The sequence below is a fragment of the Opisthorchis viverrini genome (genome assembly GCF_000715545.1).
Source record: "Opisthorchis viverrini unplaced genomic scaffold opera_v5_205, whole genome shotgun sequence".
Classification (NCBI taxonomy): Eukaryota; Metazoa; Platyhelminthes; class Trematoda; order Opisthorchiida; family Opisthorchiidae; genus Opisthorchis; species Opisthorchis viverrini.
Window position 1 is genome coordinate 446,207 of NW_008751865.1, and position 9,949 is coordinate 456,155.

General features: G+C 44.6%; 1 protein-coding gene across 1 annotated transcript; it reads right to left on the reverse strand.

Annotated features, from left to right (window-relative positions):
• Positions 1-360: 360 nt before the first annotated feature.
• Positions 361-5,730, reverse strand: T265_08243 (hypothetical protein; the record flags this gene model as incomplete). The annotated part of the gene is made up of 2 exons (XM_009173990.1): positions 361-499; positions 5,555-5,730. The coding sequence occupies 2 exons, from the start codon at positions 5,728-5,730 to the stop codon at positions 361-363; spliced, it is 315 nt and encodes a 104-aa protein (XP_009172254.1).
• Between the last annotated feature and the right edge of the window lie 4,219 nt (positions 5,731-9,949).

Sequence of the window (9,949 nt, forward strand, 5' to 3'; positions counted from 1 at the left end):
TAACACACTACTTACAAGGTTGATGAAAACTCTTCGACCTTGTGAGTGGTATGTCGCGTACCAACTCGAACACCAGCACCCAGATGAAGAAACCCTCGTAAACGAGAAAGTCAGCTGATGAACATCCCGTCAAAAGTGAACGGACACACAAATGAACGTTTTTGGCGCAAATGCCAAACGGAGTTGAAGCTTTTCTGGTTTCCAGAGTGCAATACTCCACTAGTGTTTTGACTTGATGAACGGTAGTGCAACTCTGTATCGGTCCCTTGGTTTCCTGCTCCGCCCACTATGTTGCATCAGAAAGCACGGTAGCCCTATACAGTCCTTTATGGAGACAAAGGAAAGTTATTACGACTGTATTTATGAGGTAGTTACCGAGTGTTCCGTTAGGTCCGGCCGGAATCTCCGTGAGGGGGCGAGAAGCGTCGAGTCAGAGATGGTTGATCCGGATTGGCTGGCATTCCGACCAATCAGGGCATGCCTTCGTTTGGCCCGTGTCCTGCACGCGACACATCCGTCCAAATGATGTGATGCTCACTTATTAGGAACGGCTGGCCTCCAAAAAACCTATTCTGAAGTTCACTCAGTTTCCATTCATTAAAGTTATGTTTTTGAATACGGTCAACACTGCTGCCTTGACCAATCGTACGCCTCTAGTTCTACGACACTCACTTCCATCTGTTTCCACTCCAAGCTGAGTACAACAGATGGAAAGTACATTGGGTGATACAATCCATCTCACACGGATTTCGCAAAAGCATTATCTTCTCTCGTTTATTAGCGACGGAAATGTCAAGCCAAATGACTCTCAAATGCTCCCATTTCCTGATCATTAGCCGGTCACGGAAGAATCCCTCGATCGATTGTTTTGAATAACCTAGAGGCAGTTGGGCTAGACTGTTTGACTCAATCACACGAGTCACACGACTTTTTGAGTTTATCCTTTTATTGTGACAGGCAACACAGCTGCTTCAAGTATCCCATTAACTGGGCTCAAATCCCATTCGGGGTCGAGGATGACCTATGCTTCTTTCCATTCTGTTCTTTGGACTGACCAGAAGGAAGGGTGGTTAAGCGAGTAATGTGGATAGAAAATCTAAAAGTGTTATAACAAACTGCTGTTCGCAATTCAGTTCATGGTGCCAGAAAGAACTCACCGACAAGGGCACGAAACCATCAACATCGATCGTGCTTCCTTGAGATGCCTGAACACTGATCACATTCGGTAGTGCTTCTGTGGCGCGAATGAACACTCATCTGCTTTTGCTAAATTGATTGGATGATTGACTGGCCTGGATGCATGCCAGCTTTCCTACTGAGGTTTTGGTGGAGTTTTAGCGTCTCACTAAGTTCCGGGTGTTCAGGAATCTGACCTTCCTGATACAGAGTTTTTAGGAATCCACGATGTTAAGGAACCTTCTGTCTCTATGTACTGTCCCATGATTTCACCACGTCCCATACTTGCATTAATGAGAGTCAGGCTTTATTTCCAGGTAACCTGACTAGATACACACACCATTCAACAGCGGGGCCTCTTATACACACAAATGTTTGTGTGTGTCTGTAACATACACCCATGACACGTTCCGGTAACTGAGCAAGCCTTTCAGCGCATTTCGGAAGCCATCCTGCCTGAGGACAACTCTTTTTCAGGGGACCGGGGACCGTGAAACTGTGATCCGAGCACTTCAAGCTGTCTCCATTATAACTTGCAACCTATCCCGGGAAGTCTTGAAAACGGTCTTGGAGTATATAAGTTCAAAAAGAGGCAGGTGATCATCCGTATTTGTCAAGACTTTTGTTAGGTTGAAGTCATTGTCAAAGATATCTACCGTAGATGCTCCTTTCCGCCAAAAAACACAAGGCGATCGATGACTGCACAGCGTAAAGGAACGTTTTTGAACCAAAGCTAGGGTCTACCTGGAAGCACCTTCAAGGTCAGTTTCTATTTTTATACTTAGGCATACTACTCACACCTGCGTGTCATTCAATAGTGGGTCTTCCCTCGTTAGTTCCGTTTTCTAATTCCTTGGTCTATGGCTGTTCTTGAGGTATTATTGGTTTACTAGCTTTCGGCTTAGAGAGCAAATTGTTTGTCAAAGACTGTCACATCCCCCCTTTTCGATGGGCATTGGATTATCAGCCATTTTGCTACAAATATGGGTTTGTATCCAGAAAGCATGTTTTATTCTTGTTTGTTTTATTGGAAAGGAGCGGAGAGGTCAGGCATGTGACCGCTTGGTTAGCAGCTATGGTCTGCTGCTGTTCTCTCCGTATTTTCAGACTACTCATGAGTAGCTAAGATGTCATGCATTCATCGAATCCTGGTGAGATCGGCCTAGCAGGTCGAGAATCCGATTCTGAGCGGACGGGTGTGAAGAACCATTGGGAAGAAGGAGGCTGTGGAAAAGAATGATGGATCCTCAGAACTGCCTCACTTTATAGATCTGTGCTTTCTTTGTGTAGTCCAATAGAGCAGCGGTTTTCAACCTTTTGTCCAAGCTCTTCTCCCTTCTGGTTTCACATTCAGGACGGAAAACTGTTCACTTCATAAGCTGTGGATAACGATTCTGTGGGAAATCGTTGAAGTAGGCTCCCGCTTTTAGAGTTTTTCACTCATTTGCGGACTGTGCTGGTGTTAGTGAAGCCCTCAGCCAAATATCAAATCTGTCCCTGGTTTATATCACTCTTCGACCGAAGGTGCTGTGCAATGGTCGCCACGCGTTCCAGTTGGAATGATGTTGGGCCTATCGAAGTATTCGATTACAATTTTCAAACCGACTGTCGGCAACGGGTTGCTCAATGGATTCTAGGGGCTCTCTCCAAAGATCGGTGAATCGGGGGCGATGAGTGACCGTGGTGTGGTGACAGAATAAGCTGTCAATGTGATGCATATTTTGCCGTCTTGTTAAACATGATTTTCCACGGACAACTAACTATCAGTTTAACCCTGACTTATGTTCTGAAGTTAAAAACATCCTATTGGAGTGGTATTGATTTGTTGGAGATTGTAGGGTGACGTCAATGTCAAAGACGGAACAGCCATAGTTTTTTGCTTGTTTCAGGCAGTGAAAGATGTTACTTTTAAATGATCTTATCGTGGAATAGCTTCCACAAAGCTCTATCGTGCTAGAAGGTTGGTACAAGTAGCCTTACAGTTGTACTTGTCATCTGCAGCCCTAATTTTGTTTTATCGACAGAGGTGTTACGGAGAGTGTCGATAAGTGGACCGGAAACCGCGCACGACACTCCTACTTTGAATGCCTCCAAAACCAGAAAATTCGACCTTAGATTAGAGAGAACACGCTCCCAGCAATTATACGAGTAAACTCATCTTGAGGATAGCAGTAGCTGTGTGCTATCATTCAAACATTACTCTTGATAGTACCTATTTCTCCAAAACGTCAGACGTTTGGTAATGTTGCTGAAGTCCTCTACTTTGAACTTTCTGGAGAGTTCTCACAATCTTCGTAAGGAATATGACGTCTAGGTTGAGGGATTGTGCGCGATGTACAATAGTGATACCATGGGCCTTGGAATAAAACGACAAATATGACTGCGTCGCGTCTGTAGTGAGTACTGTTCACCTAAGACGATCGCCTGCCAGATCAGTCGAAAAACGTTTGTTCAATTAAGCCGGTTACTGATAACTCACACATGGTCAAACAGGAATGAACTCCGAGGAATACACTCATTTGCAAATCAATTTGGTTTGCACAGGAGAATCAATTGAATCTCTCGTTTATGATATTCCACAACTGAATGTACTGCACACAAGCCGCCTCATGTTTCATGTTTCGAGATGTCACAATATACGCTTTCATAAAGGAAACTACTCACAAGATTGCTTAAAACTCTCCCACAGTTCACGACTGGTTTCGCCCTTCCACTTCGGGCTCATCAGGTAGGCACAGTCCCAGAGTTTCCGTCAAACTTATGATCTACTTGAAGCCAAATCGGACAGATTTCAGCGAACAGCTCACAGCAACCTGATAAGTAGTGCACGGTTGATTATGCATGGCATAACCTATCGGACTATCACGAAGAGTTTTTAGGAACCTTGTGAGTAGTTTCCTTTAGGAATGAACTCCATTACCTTATCTACAAATGACCATGGATAGGCAATCATCAATCGAGAGGTAATCCCATCGTGAGAACAACTTGACGTATCAAATAAAAAGGTCATCTCTGTTATCACAGATCTCTGGTGCGTTGTCATTTAGACAGTGAATAAACACTATTAAATTGTTAACTGAACGACGTTTAACAATATTTGCACGTCTGCCTCAGGAAAAGTCGCGTTTTTTAACGAAATTTTGGTCACACAAGATCAGGATTTACCACATAACCTGTTTGAACCTAGCCAGAGGATTATTTGGGACCGTCATTCAAGAAAAAAACCAACCTGTGTACACTCTACGTAAACAAACTGTTGTCATGGTTTCACCAGCTCTTCTGCGCATTCGGTGCGTGTCAGCGTGTCGTGAATTTGCACCAATCAGCTTTCGACTTTCATGAGAACTCACTTAACCTAAAGCTAGACATTCAGTGCGCTGGTTAGCCCTCTTGCCACGCTGCAAGACTAACCGTCAATGTGATCACAACTCGTAGGTACCTGATGACAAATCGCACCCCGATTGCTACTACACTCTTCTTGTTGACTGAACGATGAAAGCAACCGAACTTATCGATCGGAGTAATCGATTGGCTGTGTTCAAATACAGATCGCACGCCACTACACCGAGCAGATATGGGCAGAAATTTGTCTTTTGTAAACTGTCGGAAAACACTGACCCGGATCTGTTTGAGCTAATTTTATCAACATTTTCTTATTTTTCGTGATGGCTTCACGACAAAGACATGACGGTTCAGGGAAAGCAAGAGCTTCGAAGTCTGATCTGATCAACCATGACCACAGAAATGAGTAAGTATAACATTTCGTTTTGTTGAAAGCTGGAAAACACTTTGGTTTTTTAACATACCTATTCAGTTGAGACTCATTGTTTGGGTGTGACCTCTCAGGTATGAAGTACATGGTGCCACCCAGGTGGGTTAAGCTTTTTCTGTCCGTCAGGTAAAATTACACGCATGTCCACTGGTGGGCACTTGAATGGAGTTGGATAAAGTCCCATTTCTTTACGTTTGCTGTGCAGCTTTTTACGTTACTGTTCGGCTTATTTCAAACGGTGATTAAAGTCTTGTCGACCAGTGTATTTGACCTTGAAGTCATCCATGGACGAAGAGAGAGAGAAATGAGGTTGGATTGTTTGCTTCCATATCCCTCGTTTACCAAGGGTTAGCTTTCGGGTCAGAAGATCTCTGCTTCGTAATGTCTGATGCTTCTTTCTTTACCCCAAGACCGTTGATACAAGCAAGTATTCGGTCTTATTTGGTGGCGATTGCCTGAGCCACCAACCTGATAAAGTGCTTTTCACATATCCTGGTAATTTGTGTCATCAAGTTAGAATTCGGCGCAAAGTATAGTTAGCCGACCGATTTCTGCCCTTTGTTTGACTTGTTAGCCATTCAAACTTGAGTGTATTTTCGTTCGTACCCTAGAGTGGCTTCAACGTGCCTAATTGCCACGCCACCTGAAGGGAACACGAGGGGTGGGATACTGCCAGGTTGCTCAAGCATGGACAGGAAAAACCGAGAGGCAGAGGTCGGATTCGAACCAAGGACCTTCCGGTCAGTAAATCCGCGCCCTAACCACTTGAACCATCTCGCCATGCGTATTCATGGAAGACTGAGCAATCGGAGGGAGAAAGCATTGACTTTGATGAGGTGCTGGTGTCGTTCAGTGAGCAGTCCGGTTTTTCCGAGCATTCGCAAATCTAATGAAATAAAACCATGACTACTTATTTCCTAGACAGCTCGATATAGCTCAGTGGCTAAGGCGTGAACTTACTGATCAGAAGTTCTGTGGTTCGAATCCAACCCTGTCATCTCAACCGCTTGGTGAAAACAGGCAGTATCCCAGCTTTCGCGCTTCATTCGAGGGTCTGGCATCTAGGTACTGAAAAGGTGGTACGGCTGGACGATTATTATTAATATTATTACTATTATTACCACACATTTGGGGGGGGGATGCAGTACTCCAGAAAGCCACGTGAGAGGCGCAATTTGGTTTCAAGTAGAACATGAAATTGACGGAAACCCGGGGACTGCACCTACCCGATGAGCCCGAAGTGGAAGGGTGAAACACGTCGTGGACTGTCGAAGAGTTTTCAGTAACCTTGTGAGTAGTTTCTTTCATGAAAATATACTGCAATATTTCGAATATCGTGCCAACTAAATCATGAGGCGGCCTGTGTGAAGCACATTCAGTTGTAGAATATCATAAACGAGAGATTCAATTCAGTCCCTCGTGAAAAACAAATTGAATTATCAAATAGTGTATTTCTCGAGAATAGCATCTTCTTAGAAGGGGGAGTTCGGATTCCACACTCAGGCAACTGGCTCATCCCCCAGAGACACTTGAGCAGAACGTGCAACGACACTCATGGTGAACGTACGTATTTGAGCAGAACTTTTGTGCAACGACACTCATGGTGAACGTACGTACGATGACGCCACCTATGCTTCACTCAATCAGTCAACCAGTTTCACAGCTCTAAGCAAGCGCTTGTGTTTCCGGCTCCAATTCTACCAGTTACACTTCGATGTAACACCGCCATTCCGATCAACTTAGCTGTGTTCGCGTGCACAACCTGACTACGCCTTAGCTTCATGACACTTTTTGGGCCTCCTTTAGTCTTTTGTCTGCAGTCATCGCGCCACCATCGTCAAATGTGCAAAAAACACTTGGTACACGATACAAACTCTATCGATTAACTAAACAACTTGAAAAGGGTCACAGAAGTCCAAACCCACTATCGGCTCGGGATACCTATGGCGTCAGAAATGCTTATCCCTTAACCTCAAGGGACGTGCGTATCAAGTTGTTTTGTTGTATGGTTGAGACTTGGCCTATTCGAGCAGCGGAACTAAGACGTCTTCGGGTGTTCGACAATCGTTGTCTCTGAACCACAGCTCGCGTGGGTTGGTGTCAGCGAATCCGTAATGAGGCAGTTAGAAAGCGCGTTTTCGGTTGTGCAACGGGTACTTCCACTGAAGAATGTGTCCAGCGCCAGAAGCTGCGTTGGTTGGGACATGTGTTGCGTATGCCGAACCATCGTTTGCTGAAGAGAGTGCTGTTTTCCGTGCCCAACTCAGAGTGGTGTTAACAGGGAGGTCGCCAACCCTTGATTTGGCGGAGGAGTATGAAGGAGATCACAAAACGTTTGGGTGCTGTCGGTGCTACTCGCGTTCCAGGATGGGGACCGCGTGATCCTCAGTGTGCCTGGTTGGAGACACTACAAAATATGGCTGCCAACCGATGTCAGTGGCGTTCTTGTTGTCAGTTTCTATTCAGATCGCCTGAGTGAGTGTCTGGAGGTGTAGGCACCTCGGAATGATTGTGTTAAGCTAGCACTAAGTCCCTTGCCCGTCCACCTCTATTCTTTTTTTTACAATAAGGCTTTCAAATAAATCATGGTTGTACGGCAGTGAAGCATCGGTGCTGAACACGGATGTCATGCTGCCGATGGTAATGATCGCCTCGAGAACCCGCGATTCGGTAATCGACACCTAACTATAAGATGGTGGCGCGCGAACAGCTTATAGGTCACAAAGTTCTGAGCGGTATTCTGTAAAGTCTGATCCAAAATGGTTGTTGATTCACATTTTATACAAAATTTGTCTGTCTTTTCATTGAAGTTCGCAATAGATCAGAAACGCTTGAGCCATTCGACGTCTGCTGAATCACCCTGCTATGTTCACACCACACCAATGCTGTCCTGCAATTGGTGGTAATTTCCCATCCGTTATCTTGCTCACGTGACAGATTGATCGATAGCTCACCACCACGGTTAAAAAACTGAAAAGCTTTTGGTTTATTCGCTCCACCTGAACAGAGGTTTTATGATTGTCTCTAGGATGCAGCCTTTTGTTTTACAAATACCTATTGGTTGCCATGCTCGCACGTGTCCAAAAAGGTGTTTAAATTACGTCGTTGTTGTGTCTTGGTACAGGAAGTCTGGATGACATATTTCCAGAAATGCCGGCGCAGATCCCATAAGAAATATTTGGTTTTGTTTAGTTGACACAACAATGCTAAAAACCCGGTAGCGTTTTTTGTAGATTGATGGCGCATTGCTGCGTTTTTAGCGCACCCCCCTATGAGCCTCGAATTTGCACGTATTTGAAACGCTCAGAAGATGGTTGGTTCAACGAATTTGAAGACAATGCTCATGATAGAAACGGTTGGGAGATGGTGAGTTCGAATGAGAGTGGACGTCGAATCTGAACTGATGTGTAATAAGTCTAGAGAAATATACCTGAGTAGAGCTCAGCTGTGTCATGCAATCATAGCGGCGAAAACTTCACCGGATCTTGTTGATTGTTGATCGATTTGTTCCGTACGTACCCGCGCCCAGCGATTCGTCACTGATAAATCACGTGAGGCTGCCTACAGGCATTTCCTTTCGGGTATGCAAGTAGCCACGTCCCCTTAAATCAGGTTTGGTGCGCTATGCAGACCGGAGTGCAGAACTTGTTTGCTTATTGCAGGACTTGGCAAGAACCAGACCATGTCTCATTGGGGTAAAACTTTTGAAGACGGGCTGCGACCTAATCGATAGTGAGTTGAAATCCTCGTCTAGAGTGAAGTAGCAGAACACCTTTCTTGGTGTCCTCTTGCTCTAAACCGAAGTGTGTCATAAACTTTCCAAAAAGATGGCACCTCTTCGTGAGAACGGGGGAACGAATTACGGTTAGTAGAAAGACGATACTATTTTGTGTGGGGTCTAGCAGCGTTGAGAACTACTGAAATAGGTTCTACATGTGAGTAGACTGTGGATAGGCTGCAGAAAAGCCATTGCTGCATTTGTGTGCCCGAAATAGAAACTAGCTATCGCCTTACCTTCACACATGATGACGCTGATTCCTGAGCATCTACTCCGCTTCTTGAGTCGCGAAAAGCTGTTTAAAACAAGATCACCAATGAATGATTCTTTTTGTCGCTGTCTGTGGGCACCGATTAATAAGAGCTGAAATTGAAGGGTGAGAGATGAATAAAGGAAACTACTCACAACGTTGCTGAAAATTCTTCGACAGTTCACTCCCAGTTTCGCCCTTCTTGGGTCTCATCAGGTATGTGCAACTCCTGAGTTTCTGTCGGAGAGTTTTCAGCAACTTTGTGAGTAGTTACTTTTATAAAACTATACTTTGAAATCTCGAATATCGTACCAAATTGGATACAAGGCGGCCTTTGTGTAGCACATTCACTTGAAGGATACCATAAACGAGAGGTTCAGCTGATCCTTTCATGATAACCAAATTGGGTGTATTTGTCGCAGAGAGATGAACGTATGACCGCGGACAACTGAGGGACAAGTTAGACGGTGGGCAGGTTGGGTGGGAGGACTACCAATAGGACACGTCGTATGAGAACCGCAAAGAAAAATGCATCATACTTAGTCAAAGAAAGCTGTGCGGCTGTTAGTTCAATACCTGTAAGTTGGTGTCATATGACACGCTGTTTGGAGAACGAGGACGATGGTCTTGGAATGGTTTAGTTCTTTCAGTTCGGTGACACACTACTCGAGGTGGCTCATTAGCATTTGCTGTTCTGTGTGCCAAGAATTTACACTCCTTGGTCAATAAGAATAATATATTGAGAAAAGAATGGAATATGAAATCACTCACTACTCAAACAGAGATTCAGTTCGGCCAAGTTCATCTACGTCCTCAGTATAAGCGGAAATATTCTGGTGTCTCTTCTCTCCATCACCATCACTGTTGTCATCATCATCATCCTCATCATCATCGTCATCATCCTCATCATCATCATCATCATCGTCATCATCATCATCATCATCATCATCATCATCATCATCGTCATCATCAT